General features: G+C 38.6%; 1 protein-coding gene across 1 annotated transcript in view; it reads right to left on the bottom strand.

The window, feature by feature from the left end:
- VAV3 (vav guanine nucleotide exchange factor 3) overlaps window positions 1–19,126 on the bottom strand; it is a 359,106-nt gene that overhangs the window by 173,362 nt on the left and 166,618 nt on the right. The window contains exons 5-10 of the mRNA XM_032422283.1: window positions 12,855–12,963; window positions 11,017–11,109; window positions 8,726–8,794; window positions 6,751–6,854; window positions 5,362–5,461; window positions 1,078–1,173 (exon numbers count right to left, since the gene is read on the bottom strand). Of these exons, the coding sequence (XP_032278174.1) occupies window positions 1,078–1,173; window positions 5,362–5,461; window positions 6,751–6,854; window positions 8,726–8,794; window positions 11,017–11,109; window positions 12,855–12,963 (571 nt within the window). The remainder of the gene's footprint in view (window positions 1–1,077; window positions 1,174–5,361; window positions 5,462–6,750; window positions 6,855–8,725; window positions 8,795–11,016; window positions 11,110–12,854; window positions 12,964–19,126) is intronic.

Here is a 19,126-nt window from a genome sequence, read left to right as displayed (position 1 = left end):
TTTTACAAGTCTCTTTAGAATTTTATAAATGACCAAAATAGATGTTTCTTGAAAACTGCACCTTTTAAATTCTTCAATTGATAGATACTGACTATACCAAAGTTACAAAATAAATTATTATCTTATTTTGGACATGTTTTTAGTTTCATGATGTCTCAGAAACTGATTGCTTAAGTCCTCATTATTTTTTCATAAAATCCAATTTGATTAAGTTGCTTTGAGTTTAGGTCTTATAAATGTTTTAATGCATTTCTAAGAAATAATCAGGGTTTGAATTTTTCTGATTTCTCAGTAGAACAAAAATAGAGATGACTAATAATTTTGCAACTACAGCTCAAGGAATTTAATATACGAGATGTTAAAGCACAGCAGACTCAAAATTATATTTCACATACAGGTAGTAGATCTTTTTAAAATGACATTTCACAAGCATCAGCAGAGTTGACAGACTAATACTGTAAGACATTTCCTTGGAGCAGAACTAATGAGCCTCCTGGTACAGCTATCAAATTAAATTTATACGACTCTCCACCCTCATTAGAGGACTAACTGTGGAAACCATAAGCTTTGTGGTTATAACAAGAATCACTTCAAAATAAATGTAGTCTTATTATAATTCACTATAGCAGAAAGCAACACGGAATGTGACAGAATTCTTTTTAGTTTATGGTTATAAGGCAAAAGGTCCAAAACACTTAACCTGCCAAAAATCAGGGGTATTGCAGCACTGAGATTCTAATAAATGATTCCTGCTAACCAAAGAAGACTTGGTTAAAGGGATCTTTTCGTTTTGTTTTTTTTTTTTTTTTTTTTTTTTTGGAGCCAGTTCTGTTTGAAGGACATAAAAAGGGACTTTGCGGAAGATACAAAATCATCTTTGCTAAAAGAAAAAGTTTCCAGCTATTCTGTTATTTCCCACTTAGCTATATTAATCATTGAAAAATCACAATGCACCAAAGAGTATATGGAGCATAACTGATGCTCCAAACATAGAGTATATGGAGCATAATTGATGCTTCACGAATACTTTGTTAAATGAAAAATGAACAAATAAACTGACAGTTTTAAGTTACATACCTGGAGGAGAAGGTGATACTTTAAAACACGTTGCATAGGAACCACAAGCAAATCTCGAAGAGTGAATTTTCCATTATTTGCTCTTTTGGAACATTCCTAATGAAATTTTTAAAAACTTTTTTTAAAACTTTGTTAATTTTATCAAAAGAAGTCATAAAGCAAGCATTAAAAGATGCAGAGGCCATAAACAAAACTCTTATTATATAATAAATATCTTGTTATTTTCCTTAATAATCCTTCCTGAAAAATAGACAGTATCTAATTAAAAACCAAAAAGACAAACCTTGTAGCATTTCAACTCCAAAATGATTCATTAAGCAGAACTATTTTATGCATGAAAATTATTTTCTCTAATGGCCCTCCGGGGTCGTCTTCTACTTACCCTTATAGCTCCACCTTCTACCAATCACCGCCACCCCCCCCCCCCCCGCCGGCCTGTGGGCCCAGCATCAGAACAAGTCCCTACTCATCAAACTGGCCATGTGCCTTCCTCATGGGCATGCCTTTTGCTCATTCGGTTCTCCCCAACCACCATGTGCTTAGTCTAGTTTCCAATAAAATTTATCATCCTCTTCAAGAACTATACATCTAGGCCTTTTGTGATAATCCCAATCAAAGTTGTGCTCTCTCTGTGCCTTGTGGGCATTTTAACTGTTGTTGTACACAATATCTTCCCCAATATATCGTATCTTTTACAGCTTTAAGAATCTAGTACTTGCTTAATAAATATTTGTGAAACTAAATGAAATGGAATGATTGACTCCAAAAATTTGCTAAAGTATAAACCTATTATTGGATTCAAAGTTTCAAAAGCCTATTTTTTTTAATCTCATACTCTCCTTTCTTAAAAGTTTATCTAAAAATAGTATTGACTTGTGTCCATTCTTTTGCCATTAACTATGACTTTGAGGAAAGTACTCTGAAGTATCAAAGCGTGACTTCAAATCAAGGCTTGGCTGTGTAACCTTGAACAAGTTGCTTTTCTGATTTTACTGTTTCTCACATATTTTTGTGACCTAGTTTTAAAAAATAACAAAGTTCCATAAAATTATTATTATTAGTGAGAAACTAAGTCCAAAATCCTCAATTGCATATCCCGGACCAAGGAATTTTCCAGTTCCTAGAAAGAGTTGCATTCAAGAAAATACTGCTTTGTTCATGAGTTTGTTTTCCCTTTGCCCACACTTAGCTTTTCTGGCACACGGAAGGATATATTATCAGGACCTATAAAGTAAACACCATTAGCTCTAATGACCGTAGTGACTTAATGAGTATTTGACTACAGGTCTCAAGCAAGAACTGGGGACACATCTGGACAAGTTAGCTCATGTCTTGTCAATTGCTGCAGTTCACTGGGAAGAATAACTATTTCAACTGATTTCCTGCTTCTACAGATTGTGGAGAGTTCTGGATCATGGGTCTCAAATAGGAGGTTAAACTGTTAAGATTATTATAATGAATGAGTCTCATCTCCCTAGCTGCATTTTAAGCTCCTTGGAACTGAGGTTGTATCTTACACTATATATATATATATATATATATATATATACACACACATATATATATACACACACACACACACACACACACCATCTTAACATAGTGTTAGGGAGAGAAATGTTATACATTTAAAATTCACTTTGTTATGTTACAGAAGTCAGTTTAAAACTGTGGGGGAAAGAATTAGTTCCTTGAAGTTCTAAATTACAGGCTCAGGAAGTAAAAAAACTAACATTGCTGGCATTTCCTACAACTGGGGAGGAGTCTGAGTCTGAGGTTGTGAAATACTTATTAGCATTGAAAGTAAATAAAGGGTAGAAATGAGTCTTCCAAAACATCCAATCACATGCTTAGATGAACTCCAATTCTAACTGAGAAGAAAATAAAGGAATAGGGATGAGCTAGCTTACAGGACAAGACAAAGAGACTCTGTCACATTTTGCCCTATGTTATCTTGGTTCCAAAGTAGAAAAGAAAAAAGATAAAATCACCAAGAGCAAAAGTAACCACAAAACTGAAGACATGGGGTGCCTGGGTGGCTCAGTCGGTTAAGCATCTGACTTTTGATTTTGGCTCAGGTCATGATCTCAGGGTGCTAGAGTCTGCTTAAGATTCTCTCTCCCACTCCCTTTGCCCCGCACCCCCCACGCACGCTTTCTCTTAAAAAAAAAACAACAACAACAACAAAATACTGAAGACATGAAGGAGGCAGAGAAACACGGAGAATAGGGCAGCTTTCCCTTTATCATGCCAGGAGTTGCAGAGGACAGTCCCAGCAAAGAGTATCTGTTGAGGTGTCACAGTAAGTGTCTGATTCAATACTTGCAAATCAGGGCCCTGGTCAGAAGTAGTGACTTTTTAGGCAAAAAAGGACAGCCAGCAGCCCGTTGCCCTGAGCCTTTCAAACTCAGCCAGAGGTTCTCTCTTTCCCTCAGACAATGATCATACAACAATGTTCCTAGAGTCCCAGAGTATGTCACAGGCAGGACATTGACCGTGACTCTGAAGGAAGGGAGAGGAACATCTAAACGATGCTGAGTATAATGGAGGTTTGACTGACGACTTGCAGACTCCTATCTTGAGCCAGAGTTTTATATCTTTGTTAAAAAACAAACAAAAAAACAGCTCTAATGGTAGCTCTGTTAGGAACTAGTTGTGTAAGTTGTCAAGTTTTGTCTTACCATCATATTTTAATTTGAATCAAGATAGCTTATAGCTCTATGCTTCTGAGGTTCTGTTCTCCCAAAAGGAGCATGAACCCTTTACATTAACAGGGTTGTCAGGATATAATTTAGTAGTGACTCAAGCCACCAGCAGACAGAGTCCGCATCATCAGAGGATTGTAAGAAGTAAGGGGAAAAGATCCATGATAGAGAGTTAGTATGGTTGCTTGATAGCCTATTGATAGGTAAACTTTCTAACCAATATTTCTCCATTATGGGTGTTATGAAATCACACCAAATGCGCTAAAGCAATGAAAGAGTTCTAATTTGAAAATCATGTGCCTCTTTTTTCCCTTTCATCACCTGACCTCACTGCTAAATTGAACAAAGACAGCAAAGGGGACACTAGAGAGTCAACTAAGCCAAACACAGCCATTTAAGAGCTGACTATGTATCTCTACCCAACATTTAAGAAAATCCAAACATATGGATAATATAATTGGGACGATAATTCATATAACATATAAATAATCTTTTGCAAAAGTTCTTTGAAAGTACACTCTTCTTGTGAAAAAGAAATGATATACAAAAAAAAAAAAAAACCCCACAATCTCCAGGTTTATTTTCCATTGCTACCATGTGCTCTCTTTATTCTGGCCTACTCTCCATTTCTCAAACTTTCCCAAATCATCTGGTCAGAATGCTCTCCATGGAATCTCACCTGTCAAGACTCACTCCATTCTTTGATGACCTAACTCAAATACTACCTCTCCAGAGAAATCTCCCACATTCTACCTGTACTGACGTGATCAGTCTTACTCATAGAGCCCTATTACTGCTTGTCACATACGACTTAATCTTGTGTCTGTCTTGTCTTCCCCCTTATGGGCAATATTCATGCCCCTTTTATACACCTGACCCTAAATGTCTTATATTTTTAATAACCATTTTTAATCTACATGTACATTATCTCCATATATCCTACTTCTCCTGTCCCTCTTTCTACCTAGCTGACCCTGGGCAAATTACTCATAATCTCTCTGAACCTCAGTGTTCTCACCCATAAGGGAAGAAAATTAATTGTACGTATCTCACAGAGTCATAAGGATCTAGCGAGATAATGCATGTAAAACACAGAGCCATAAGTCGTAGATTTTACTACTGTTATATTATTACAAACACATTAATATTTTATAGAGCTAGCTATGAAAATATTTTATAAAGTTGACATGAAATTATATTTAGAATACATGGGGAAATTTATTATCGCACCGATCTTGAAAAGAAATATATCTACTTTTGTTCTTATTCTTTTTTGGGGTATGGTTGACACAAAACGTTTCCTTAGTGTCGGGTGTACAACTCAGTGATTTGACAAGTTTATACACGATGCTGTGTTCACCTCAAGTGTAGCTGCCATCTGTCTCCTTACATCACTATTACAATATCACTGACTACATTCCTTACACTGTGCCTTGTATCTCCATGACTTATTTATTCCATAACTGGAAGCCTGTATCTCCCTGTCCCCTTCACCCATTTTGCCCATCCACCATCTCCCTCCTCTTCTTTAAGGTTTATCTTACTTTATTCCACAACCAAACAAAAAATAAACAGGTACCTCTAATTTCAGTTTCACATCTTCTTTTGTCTTAGAAATGTTGTCTAAACTAGAGATGGCCGACTCCACTCCACTGCAGTACTGCCCATAAATAACCAGCCTGAAAGGGAGAAAGAGAGATTCGTAAGACAAAAAAAAAAGCCAGAATAAAGTGGAAAGGGAAGAGGCAGAATTCCCATCTATTTACAACCACAGTTGGGGGGAATCAGAGCAAATCTCACCTGTCCTGTGTCTCTAACTACCTACGTGACCCTGGGCAAACTACAAGTCATCTCTCCGAACCTCCGCTTTCTCATTTCTTTTAAACGCACACCACACATGCAGTCACAGAATAAGGGTCACTCACATTATGCTATTAAAAGGGCTAATTTTTATTTCTAAATTTGAATGGGATTAATTCCACGTACATTTTTACAGCAGGTAGATTTTACAAACGGGCTTAATGACCGTTAACATCAAGTACACATGAATGTCACAAAAACAAAATTAAAAATTTCTGTTTATGTTCCTATTAAAGATCAACTTTTTACTGTTTATGCACACTCCGAAACAGTTTTACTTTACACTACAATTTTATTTAATCACTACTCATGACTCCATTCATTAATAAACCTCCTGCTCTTTCCTGCTTTTTAATTAAGGAAAATACAGTATCTGAAAATTAGGAATGAATGAGAGGCCTGAACGGTGCCAGATGGAAGAGAATTCGCACTGCATGGAGTCTGAGGCCGCTTCAGGAAGGGGAGCTGTGGAGTAATACAGATATTTTACAAAAAGGTTGGGTAATTTATTGTTTCTTTTAATTTTCCATTGGGGGAAGAAAAAAACTACTAATGAGTTCATGTTTATCCAACTGTTGATGCAAAGCAATCCATTAGCCACTTCTTAGCACTAGGAACTCCAGTGCTTGATTTAAAAAGAGAGAATGACATTTTAAGTGAAATTTCTTGGTACTTTAACACACATGAGTTGGTCAGAAGATTTTTTTTCAAACTTAGAAGGGAAAACTGCCTTAAAGAGAGAATTATAAAATGTGGGAGTGGGACCAAGCACTAGGCACCAGCTAATATACTCCTAACATTTACAGATGGAGAAAAGGAGGCTCAGAGAGTTAAAATGACTTCCTGAAAACTACAGAAATCAGGGGTAAAGGGTCTGATAAAGAACCTGAACCTTCTGACTTGCAGTGCAAAACTCTGGATCCTTGTTTTTGTTTTTCCCTTTTTCTTGATACACATACAGAGCTCAAACTACTACCCTGAGATTAACTGTCCCATGTTCTAATTACTACCTATGCAATATCTTCATAGTTATTTATGAGCAATTTTAATACTAACCCTCACTATAATCACAAAGTGATAGCCACAACATTTAAAAGTTAAAAGTTACCTTTCCTTGTAGTTAATGAAAACTTGATACAAGTTCTGGTCATTTTTATTTACAATGGAATCATGAATCTCTTGCATTAGGTTCCGATGAACTTTTACAAGCTCCTTAGGAAAGAAAAAAAACAAAAAAAACATGTCAAAGGAAATTATAAATCAGGACCAAAAAAAAAAAAAAATCACCCAAACTGAAAATCCCTACAGTTGCTAGACTTGTCTTTCAAAGATATGTTGAATGCCCTCAATATATAAACCTGCTACCACAGATAAAGACAGGAGGAAGGGGAGGAGGGAAAGGGAAGTGAGAAAGGGGAGAAGGGGGAAGGAGAGAGAAGAGGAGAGAAGGGGAGGGAAGGGGAGGGAGACAGGCCAAGTGCATAGAAAACAGCACTTTCAGATCAGACTTGAATTGTCAGTGTCCTGTTGGAGGGGGCGGAAATTATATCACTATTTATTAAAGGGTAATTTATTCCTTATATAAAAATATGTACAGCTCATTTTCATTATAATCACTCTAATTTTTTAAATAAAACTATCCGAGTGCTTAATGTTTTATTGACAGAATAAAGTAATGACTCATGTCCTTGGGACATAAAACTGTAGATTTGCACTTTGGTCAATTAGTGGTGTCCTGGTGCTAAGCTAACAATAATCACACTAAATTACTTGAAACCAGACAACTAATGGCATAAATAAAGAGCAGATAAATTGTACTAGGCAGTTTGCTAGAGCAACTCAGAAGTCAGAATTCCACCTTTTCCTGATAAGCAAGTAATTTTCAGTCAGACAGTAAATAACACGTCACAGCCAGGAAATGAGGAAATTCTAATCAAAGTGCCAATTCTCCCATTATCCCTTCCCTGTACCTTGGGACTTCACAGCAAGCCCTTTCCTTAGCAGGGTGAAGGACACAGGAATATGTTGGCCCTGTCATTTTGTTGAAGAGTATGTTAAAGCTGTAAGATTAAGGACTGTCAAATGCATCCTATGTTACAGCGACAGCAGCGAGGTGGTTCAAGAGCCTCATCTTCCTAGAATATGTGATTTGCTTTATGCTAAATGTTCACCTGATATTGTGACTTTTTTCTTCCTGCTATGCTATGAATCAATGAGAATATCTTCATCTGGCCAAAATCAGGGACAAGGACAATAACCCCCAAACTGACTGATGCACATAGACACTGAACATGACAACCAAAATAGTAGGGAACTTTCAGGTGAAACAAGCAAACTTGTGCTGTTTAGTGTATCCATGAGCCATCTATTAAAACCCAAGCCAGTTTTAGAGGTTTAAGAACTTGAATCTTGCCTACTATGACCTCACTGGGCACAGCATTTGGTTTGTTTCAATGCTTCTAGGTAACTATCCTTTAAGATTATAAGGTAATTGGAAGGGCCTCTGAAATTCAAAATGCTTACATAAATGTGAAAAAAAAGCTCCTCACATCTAACCACTAAAATGGACTCTTAAATCATAAGGAAGTAGTGCATTTTAGAAATGGGAGTTAAGGTTAGTACAACTGGAAGCAGAAGCAGAAAGCACCACAGAGCAGAGGCCAAGGAAGTGGAGAAATCAATGTCCATAGGATGGGGTTGAGGGGACAGGACAGCATCTATAGGATGGGGCTGAGGGGCTGGAGTAGCAAGACAGCAGGGAGCGGACCATAAGGGGGCTCCCACAAGACAGACAGCGGCACCAGGGATTCCTTAACTTAGACTACCTCTTCCTGACAAGGAGTTAAGGATAATACATGAATCTTATCCATGCCTGTTCAGCTTGCATCTCAACTGACTTTGGCTGAAGATCTGACATATCCTTTATTTCCAGAAAATAAGGATATAAGAACTCAGGAGGCAAAAAATAGAGTTAAAATTCTTCAAGAATACAGGAAAATATTAAATAGGAATCTGGAACCCAATAAGAAGGTAGGGATTTTATAGAAGTATACCACAATTTTAGCTAGCATATTTTTACTTACAGGAATGTTGATGAATACTGAGTCAAATTCTGCTGCTGTCAGAAATCTTTTTAGTGGTGCCATGAAATACTACAAGGATAGAACAGAATAATTAAGCACAACTTATCCTAATAATAGTTTTTCATCAACAAATAATATTTATTGAAAGTCAATTGTTTATCCATATAATGAATACCAAGAAAAAAGCAGATACTATTCTATCTTAAAATTTTATACTTGAATAGAGATATAAAGACATAATACAAGTTAACACATTTAAAGTATAGACTAAAAAGTTTCAGCAATAAATACTTCTGAAAGTAAGAAAAAAAACACTATTGGCCAAATTGGGGGGGAAAAAAGGCAATATTTTGGAGATACAGGACTGATAAAAATATCCCTCAAATGCCTTATAGAGATTCTAGGTCCCTGAGATCAATTATGTATTTGTGCAATTTATGGATCATCCCCTTCATTCTTTGAGAATTTTAGTTCTTGGCCTGCCATATTGCTTTCCATTACCACTCCACTGTCCACTTCTGGCAATCTCAGTATCTGTGCAGATGATCCTCCCAATAGCCTGGCCTTTCAGTTCCTTGACTTCCAGTAATCTTGTGTTCCATCCCAGCTCAGCTCCCTACTCTGGTGGTCACATCCTGAGACCTTCTCATTAGCAACAACTGCAAGGCTCTAATAGCATTAATTTCAAGCAATCAGCTCTCTGACCATTACCCCCGACCTTGACAGCTCATTCCTTCAAGGACTTCTTCAACCCCATTGGGTCTGCCCATCCACTGAACAGCCTATGCCTCTCATGTCCTCACTTCCCTTCCTACCCAGTTTACACTCCATAAACCATCATAAGAATCACTTCTCTGCATATACCCTTACTCTCTACTCGCCTCTTCCACTGTGCTTTTCTGGAAGAAGAAAAAACCTGGTTAAATTTAGCTTGCTATGGAAGTTGTACCTGACCTAAGAAGTTAAACATGAACTAGATTGATAGTCTAATTTTCAATTGAGCCTGTGATACTGCATAATCCTACTACATTCCCCTAATCAATTTACTCCCACCCTCCTCCCAAACAACTCTCCCACACCTTCAGCTCTTTTCCTAAATGTCCAAAACTTTCTCCTGGTTCTCATTTTCCTGACCTCTAAATGTGGAAGTCACCAGAGGTGGCCTCAAACCTCTCCTCTAGCAACATCCATTCCCTAGGTGAATTCATTCAGTACCACAGCCTTATAGATTCCTTTGCATCATGCTAACGGCCAGTTCAACTTTTCCCCTTAATGCCAGCCTCATATATCTAACTCCCTCCTCAGCACAGCCCCTTGGAAACTGAGAAGTATTGTAAATTTAGTATGTCCCAACAGACTCATGATTTCCAAACCTGTCCTCCCCATCTCAGTGACAATCTTCACCACTCAGGCAGTTATTCATGCTATAAACCTAGCATTTCTGATTGCTCTCTTTCTTAGACATCCTTCATTTAATTCATCATCTAATCCACTTGGCTCTACTTGCAAAATTTATTCAGAATCTGACCATTCCTCGCCAGCTCTACAAATACTATCATGTTCTGTCAATCCAATTACTGCAGTAGCCTTCTAACTTTTCTCCCAAGAAGTCAGAACGAGCTGTGAAAAACTTACATTAGATCACGTCCCTCCTTCTACTCACCCAGTCCACCTTTGAGCTAGTGTTCTCTATGCCCCCCACAGGATGCGGTGGCTCACCAGCTCTCCACGCTCACTGCTTCTCTTCACTCATGCTGCTTCAGCCACCTGGGCTACTGCTGTTCCTTGGAACATGCGGAACACGGTCTCATCTGAGGGCCTTTCTCCCAGGAACTGTCGTCTCTGGGATGTTGGCACAGCTTGCTCCCTCAATTCCCTCAGCTGTCTGTCTTTAATGTGATCTTACCACAGACCTTCCATTATCACTTTATATAAAATAAAACCAGCCCACCTCCATCACTCTCTATCCTCTTTCCCTGACTGATTTTTCTTCAGAGACTTTATCACCACCTGGCACACTTATTTGCTTAAATTATAAACCCTCCCATAGGAGAGAGAGTATCACGAGAACCAGAGTTCTGTTGTGCTTCCTGCTATAGCCCTGGTGTCTACCACCATGCCATTCCGAGATTAAGAAATCAGTAGCTAGTTGTGGAAGGAATAAATCTGCTTTGAGACCTTTAAATCCAAAGTCCTACTGAAACGTAGAAAATACACAGTAGACATAGTGTCTTCTATATTAACTATAAAGTGCAGTACTTAGGCATCAAAAATAATAACTGATAACTTACTTTTTCTATTGACTCCAATGTTTCTGTGTATTTTTCTTCTGTCTGCTTAATTTCTGCTAGGCAGCAACTTCGTATGTCATTTTCTGGACATTTCTGCAATTAGAATTATCAAAAAATTATTTAATCAAACATATGTGTTAATCTCTCTGGTAGTCAAAATCACTGACTTTAAGCTTTCCATTCTCATAAAACATATAACTGAAAGATATATTTATTGCATTTATGAAGTATCTGTTAAAATTTTGAACCATGTAAATGAAACAGTTTTAAATAATTAAAAATAAATTTCTGAGTATAGACACTCTTTATACTGAAAACATCACTTTCATTATTTCATCTATTTCATTATTGAATCTGGAAACATCACACATGGTGTAATATAGTTTTCTTAACGTACAGCATACTTTACAAGTGCTATAGAAATACTTGCAAAATAACAAAAGGATATTTGATAGATAAAAATCTTAAAATACTTTTTTAAGAGTTAGTATCTTGGTGTTTGGCTCACCTACTAGTGTTAAGACTGGAGGTATTAAGAGCATAACATGAAGATCAAAGGTATGGGGGATCAGATAGAATTGGGTTTGAGTGCCAGTTTTTCTGTTATTAGCTCGGTATTATGAACAAGTTACCTATTTTCTCTGTGTCTCAGTTTTCTCATCTATAACACAGAGAGAATTATAGTTCCAACTCCAAGGAACTGTAAATAAGATAACCTGGTAAAGCACATAGCACCCTGAGGAGTATACAAGAAGGACCCTACGCATTTAAATGATCACTGCTGTTAACCCTGTCCGGTATAAACAACCCGGCACTGTTAGCTGAATGAAGAACTGCCCTTGGGAAACACACTGAAGAATTTGCTGGTACCCAAAGCAGATGATGATTCTAGGAAATACAGATGATACCCTGTCACCTAAAAATACTCAAAATCCTGCCACAGGCAGCCTGTCAGCTCACAGTGGGTTAAAGTGCATTCATTACATTTACCAAACACAGACCAGGTAACTTGTTTCCTTCCCATGGAAGCTACTGCTCCCTATATGGGGCACTGGACAAACCTCCAGCCTTTTATTAAAGGCAAGACTATAAAGAGAGCGGAGGAAATTCATCAAAGCACTAAAAAAAAAAAAAAAGAACCCTAAACCACCACCCAGCTTTTGTATAAAAAAAAAAGACATTAATGAAAGCCTAGGCAACTGACCATTTTTTTCAAATTATAGGTGAGAAAAAAATTCAAAGTAGTTCTTTCTGAATGTTTTAGATATTTTAATGGCAGATAAACCATTGTGGGCTCATACTATGACGATATGTGAAACTAAGTTTATAAAACAGTAAAAATTCTAGGAGCCCCTTTAGTGAAACAAAAGAAAAAAATACTGCTTCTTCTACCCCTAACAAATATGAAGAAATATTCTTTAACATATACTTAATGCTACATCAAATTTAAAGAAGATTTAACTGCTTGGTAAGAGAAGATTTCCTTTCATGATAATGTAATTTCGTGATTCCCTGGAATTCTGTTCTATTGCCACTCTGCCACTATTTAGCTGCATGGCACATCATTTCTCTCTCAGACTTGCTTTCCTTACAAGGAAAATTAAAGGACAAGACCAGAGATTCCCTGTGGTTGTTTTGAACTGCAAAATGTCATGTCCATGTGTTTCCAAATGCAGGAAGTCAATTATATAGTTAAAACGTAGCAAAGGTAAAAAAGAAAACAAAAAACTATTCCAGCAGAAGTTACATAAATAATTATATGAATCAGTCTTGCAAGGAATCACTGTCCTAATAAAATACTCAAAGTAACTTGAAACATAAGGCAAGTGGGAGCCTACGGGTTGATGTGCTTCCTCTGCTTTCATTAAGTCCTCATAGACTTCTCCACCTTCATCTTCCCCATAAACACAGTCGTAGAGACCTTCTTCATCTTCTACGTGTGTTTCACTGAAACAAAGGGTAGGATACTCAGGTCATTTTCTGTTATGCAGTAAATGCAATAGCTACATACAGCCTAGTAGAAAATCCAGAGAAAAAATATAACGGGATTCACGGAAAGAGTCCAAGGCTTTACATTACACCTTTCTCCCTCTTAATGAGGACAATTCCCAACAACAGAATCCACCAAGGACGGCAGTGACAGCTAACAATCACTGGGTATTTATTATGTACACGCACATAAACGATCACTCTGCATACACGATCTCACGTAGCTGGCCCAGGCCCAGTATTCACTGTGTTATCAGGTAGGCATTATTATTTAATCCATTATAGAGATAAGGATGTCGAGAGAACTAAAGTTTATTTATTTGACTTGCCCATGAAAACACAGCTAGTCCGTGACAGGTCCAGATTTAAAACTGAGCCTCTTACATTCTAAGTGTTCTAATCACTCTATCCTACTGCCCCCACTTTTCCTATTTCAAGGCCTGAGGCTGCTCATCTATATTAATGGGTCTGATATGGGAAAGACAGGGAAGTTGGGGAGGATCTCATAGTTTATAAATGGTCTTTTAAAAGCAACATTTTATGCAGGGTTATTACTGCCGATATCTAATGCAATGGTTTTCCAACCATGCTTCTTCCAGCCCACTCAGAGGGTCTCCCCAAGTCCCCCATTCAGCCAGATTCTGCTATTACCTGTTTTGTCTGTATTGTTTAAAGAAATGGTCCCAAGCCCACAAGGCATTTTTAAATACCATTTGAAATCTGCTGGCCTCTGATAGTTGAAAACCATCCCTATTTTTAAAGCTCCCAATGAGCACATACACACTGACTGACTGATCTACCTTTCCTAAACCCTTCATATATCATAAACCCATTTAGTCAAAGTAGAAATACTTTGTTACTGTTCTGTTACTACTCCTTAAGCTTTTCCTTTCAGTTCAAGACTTCTATAAATAGCCTCGATCACTAATAATCCCAAAGAATTAAGATTAATAAATTTAGACATTTCTAAATTCAACTCCTTCAATACTGCCAGCCCTTGTCATCTTTCTTGGGCCTGTGCAGATGGAACATTGTAAATTGATATGCACAAAAATAAGAACACTGTAACTGTAAATGTCACTCTACAACTTGGATCATTTTTCAAAGTAGGCTCAATCACCAGGTTGTCTATGTTTGTCATGAAGGATTATTTGGAAGCCTTTGACAGGAATGAACTGTATCAAACACCCAGAAGAAAGAAAGGTGCCTTAAGGGAGAGTGATCTGGTGGTAACAAATGTTTCAGAGAACTCTGCTCTGAGAAAAATTTGTCTTTGGGTTAGCTGTCCATCCATTCACTCACCCAGCAGACATTTACTAAGAACCTACTGAGGTCCATACTCTTTGGTGCTAAGAATGCATAGATCAAGAGGATCCAAGGACTCTCCCATAGTCTAGTGTAGAGCATAGCATGCCAACATGTAATTCTAGAAGTGCAACAGAGCAGATGAACGCAGAATGCATGAGCGAGGGAAAGAGTAACTCTGACTAAAGAAGTCAGGGAAGGCTTCACAACAGATACTACAACTGAACTGGATCTTGAATATATTTATCAATTTATTCAATCGCTATTTCCTAATTGAGTACTACTGTGTTCCAAGAGATATGGCTGCAGACGAGGCAGACGCAGTTTCTGCTGTCAGAGGTGACACATACTCACTGGAAAAAGGGAAGGAACATTCCAGACAAAAGATACCAACACTTGCAAAGGCAGAAGGTCTGAAGAGCACAGCAATGTCAAGAGTGTTGTCCCATTCAGGTAAGTGAATGTAAGCCCCAGAGGGAAGAGCTAAAACCAACCTGTGAAAGGCCGTACACCCTGTAAGCACAACCTTATGTGGGCATTTGGAACGCAAGAGGGGGTTTTCTATCAGGGCAGAGTGGAGGCAACAAGAAGACAGTAAGCCCAGAAATGAAACCCTGTGGGTAAGAGATTTTGAGAGCCATAACTAGAGTGAAGGCAAATGAGGAGAGAAACAGACTTCAGAGACCGTGTCAGGTGCAGTCAACCAGACTTGGTGACCAGTCAGAATTAGGGAGAAGGGGAAAGGAGTGAAGGAGGCTACTCAGCTTCCTACTCAGGAAAACTGGGCAGATGCTAAGTCATTAGGTAATTCCAGAATTACCATACTGAGGGGTTTAGGCAGGCAACCCAACCAGAGAAGAGGGGGGAGTTAAACCAGTCTGGACATTTTCTATAACACATCAAAGGATAGGAAGGTTTGATGAGTCCATGAGGGAGTGGAGATAAGGAATAGTAAAGGAACAGGCTCTGCATCAGAAGAGATCCTGTTCAACAAGAAGCTAGGCTGTGAAATCCATTTCCCTGCTACTCCTAATCCCAGCTCCACTGTCTTTGACCACCACTCCCACCCCCGAAAGAACACCTCATCTTGCTGAAGTGTTGCTCTTGACTATTTCCCATGAGGGTAGAGGCACATGCTGTATGAATACATACAGGTTTTTCTTTTACCATTGTAGGAGATACGACACTTAAAGCACAAGCAACAAGATCAAAAATAAACAAGCTGGACTGCATCAAACTAGAAAGCTTCTGCACAGCAAAAGAAACCATCAATAAGGTGAAAAGACAACATATGGAATGGGGAAAAAAAAATGTTTACAAACCATCTATCTGAAGAGGTTAGTATCCAAAATATATAAAGGACTAATACAACTCATATAACCACAACAAAACAACCCAATTTAAAAATGGGCAAAGGACCTGAATAGACATTTCTCCAAAGATATATGAACGGCCAAAAGGTACATGAAAAGATGCTCAACATAACTAGTCATTAAGAAAATGAAACTTAAACCACATGAGATACCATCCCATGCCTGTTAGAATGGCCATCATCAAAAGACAAGAGATAAATCCTGGTGAGGATGTGGAGAAAAGGGACCCCTCATGCACTGTTGGTGGGACTATATATGGGTGCAGTCACTACGGAAAACAGTGTGGAAGTTCCTCAAAAAATTAAAAATAGAAATATAATATGATCCAGGAATTTCACTTCTGGGAATATATCCAAAGGAAACAAAAACACTAACTCAAAATGAAATCTGCACCTTCATGTTCAGAGCAGCATTATTTACAATAACCAAGACATGGACACAACCTACAAGTCCACTGATGGATGAATGCATAAAGAAGTTGCAGTATATATATACACACAATGGAATATGATTCAGCATAAAAAAATGAGGAAATTCTACCAATTGCAATAACATGGATGGACCATGAAGGCATTATGCTGAGTAAAATAAGACCAAGAAAGACAAACACTGTGTGATCTCATTTATATGGAATCTAAAAAAAAAAAAAAAAAAAAACCTCATTGTAAAATAGATCAGACTTGGGGAGATCAGAGATGGTGGAGAGGGGGAGGAATAATTGGAAGAAGGTAGTTAAAAGGTGCAAACTTCCATCAATCAGGAAAATAAGGACTAGGGATCAAATGTATGACACAATGACCAAAGCTAACACTGCTGCACAGTACACAGGAAAGTTGTTAGAACAGTAAATCTTAAGGGTTCTCATCACAAGAAGAATTTTTTTTAACCTTTTCTTTTAATTGTATCTATATCGGATGGATAGATGTTAGCTGACCCTATTGTGGTAATCATTTCACAATATATGTAAATAAACCATCATGCCATACTCCTTAAACTTACACAAGGATATATGTCAATTATTCTCAATAAAACTAGAAAAAAGTTTTTAAAAAGAATTGTAGGAGTGACACACACACACACACTCAAGATTGGGCTAAAATGCTTTGGGTTTTGTTATTCAATCCCATACTAAGGCAGCTTTTCTTGCTAATAGTTTGGTCAAGACTTCCTGACCTGCATAAAATGAGCGGGGGGTGGGAGCGGCGAAGGATGTGATTCTTCAGATGGCCAACAAATCAACAATAATCTACATTACTTTTTCTGTGTCTAGGTCATCTATATATGGCCGTGACTAACACCCTGATCATAAAAGTAGAAAAAGCAGACACTGTGCAGCCTAGCCATCTCACACCCTCTCCATTCCATTCTGTGTCTGTTTCTCTCCATTGTGAGAACAGAATGATTCCCTCTGCAGTAGGGAGGAGGCCAGTGTTGGTTCTAAGGGCTTCCCTTGGGGTGATTTCACCCCTAAAAGTCAGACTTAAGGATATGAGCCCATAGAGATCATAACAAAGCTAAGACTGAAAATCAAAAGCAAGCAATTGTAGGAATAACACCACATTTGGACCTTCCACCACCAGATGGAGAGTTGCAGCAGGTTGCCTCTCCCAGAGCGTGAGCTGGTGTCTTAGAGCAGCTGACTCAGGAGCCCAGTTTCTCCAGACTTAGCTAGGGGTGCATCCTCTCAGGATTTATCCTGACATCAACACAAAAAGATGAGGGAAGGCTATGAAAATTAGTAAGTATAAGTGACAACTGGTGGGGCTTAAAAAAAGAACATCATAATAGCCCTAGAAGTAATATATTCTTTTTTAAAGATTTTATTTTATTTATTTAAGAGAAAGGGGGGGTGGGAGTGGGAGGCGGGGAGGAGGGTGAGGGAGAGAGAATCTCAAGCAGACTCCGTGCTGAGCATGGAGCCCAACTCGGGGCTCGATCTCACAACCCTGAGATCATGACCTCAGCCGAAATCAAGAGTCGGACACTTAACCAACTGAACCACCCACGTGCTCCAAGAAATAATATATTCTTCCTAATATTTCAAAGGATTTGGCTATATTACCAGAACCTTACAGTCACTTTATCAAGACTGTAGCCAATTCAGTGAGACAATCAGCATCAATCTTGCTCAAGATCAGTGAGCTGTTGGAGGTTTTAAGAAGAGCTAAGAAACTATCCTTCATCCACATTTAAAACATAAAATTTCAAGACCCATCCAAGTACCACCTATTCTGGGACAAGCTGCTGGCCATCCTGTCAGCATTCTCCTCTGTTCTTCTACTGGAAGTTCTTGGGGGGGGCACCTCAGGGTGCTTCCAGGGGTCCATGCAGTGAGGAAGAGCCTCAGCTCTGGAGTGAGAACTGTCTGGGTTCAAATCCAAAGACTAAAACTTCCTAGTTCGGTGACTTCCAGCAAGTTTCTTAGCTTTCCACAATTCAGCTTTCTCCTTCATAAATTGGGATAATAGGAACAACCTCATCATGTTGCGGTTATGACACGAGATAATGCACGTAACATGGTTAGCACAGAAACAGGCACTCGATAAGCTCGTATGAACTGACGAGATAGCTCAGGCCTGAAGCAGAATGCTGGCAAACAGGAGATGCTTGATGCAATTTTGCTTAATCATTCAGAAAACAAATATTTACTGAGGACCTACTATTATACTAGATGCTGTGTAAAGTTCTAGGAAGATAGCCAAGAACAAGGTAAAGTTCCTGGCCTCACAAAGTTGACCTTCTAAAGAGGAGATGGAGACAAAGATTGTCTCGGGCAGTAGTGAGTGCCATAAAGCCACAGAGCAAGGTGAGGGGCCGGCAGCAATTTGGGTAGGGTAGTCAGAAAGGCCTCTCTGTGGAGGGATATCTGTGCAAGGGCTGGAATGGTGAGGGGTCAGCCCTAAGGGCGGAAGGAGCAAGTGCAAAGGTCCTACAGCAAGAACAAGCTTGGAGTGCTGGTGGATTAGGATGGATGAATGGGAGAATTTCCACAGAACCTGCATCCCTTTTAGAGCATAATCTATGTCTTACTATAATGCTTTGCAAACATGCCTGATCTTTATCATCAGTTCCTTGAAGGGCGGGGATCATTTTTTATATTTATTTGTAATCTGCACAAGTCATTCAATCAGCAGAAGATAATCAGGTGCAAGCACCTTTTGCCTCTCCTGACTATTAAACAATAAAGCCCAGAAGGAATCTCTGTGCAAAACAAACACCATGTAACGAAACTCCCTGAAGAACTCCAGCCCACGCTCATCTTGCCTTTCCTTGAACTTACAGAGCATGCACTATCTGCCCTACATCTCCAGGACAGATCTTGTTTCTTTGTCATTGTTCCTTAACCGTCTAATTCCAGTTTCACCCACCACCTCTAGTATGCCTTTGAGAAACTTCCAAATTTTAGTTCATTGCAGTGTTTCTTCACTCGTCAGAGGGACTGG

Source organism: Phoca vitulina, unplaced genomic scaffold (genome assembly GCF_004348235.1).
Source record: "Phoca vitulina isolate PV1807 unplaced genomic scaffold, GSC_HSeal_1.0 scaffold2, whole genome shotgun sequence".
Lineage (NCBI taxonomy): Eukaryota > Metazoa > Chordata > Mammalia > Carnivora > Phocidae > Phoca > Phoca vitulina.
The sequence above is the reverse complement of the archived record's forward strand: the minus strand, read 5'-3'. Positions and strand labels throughout refer to the sequence as shown.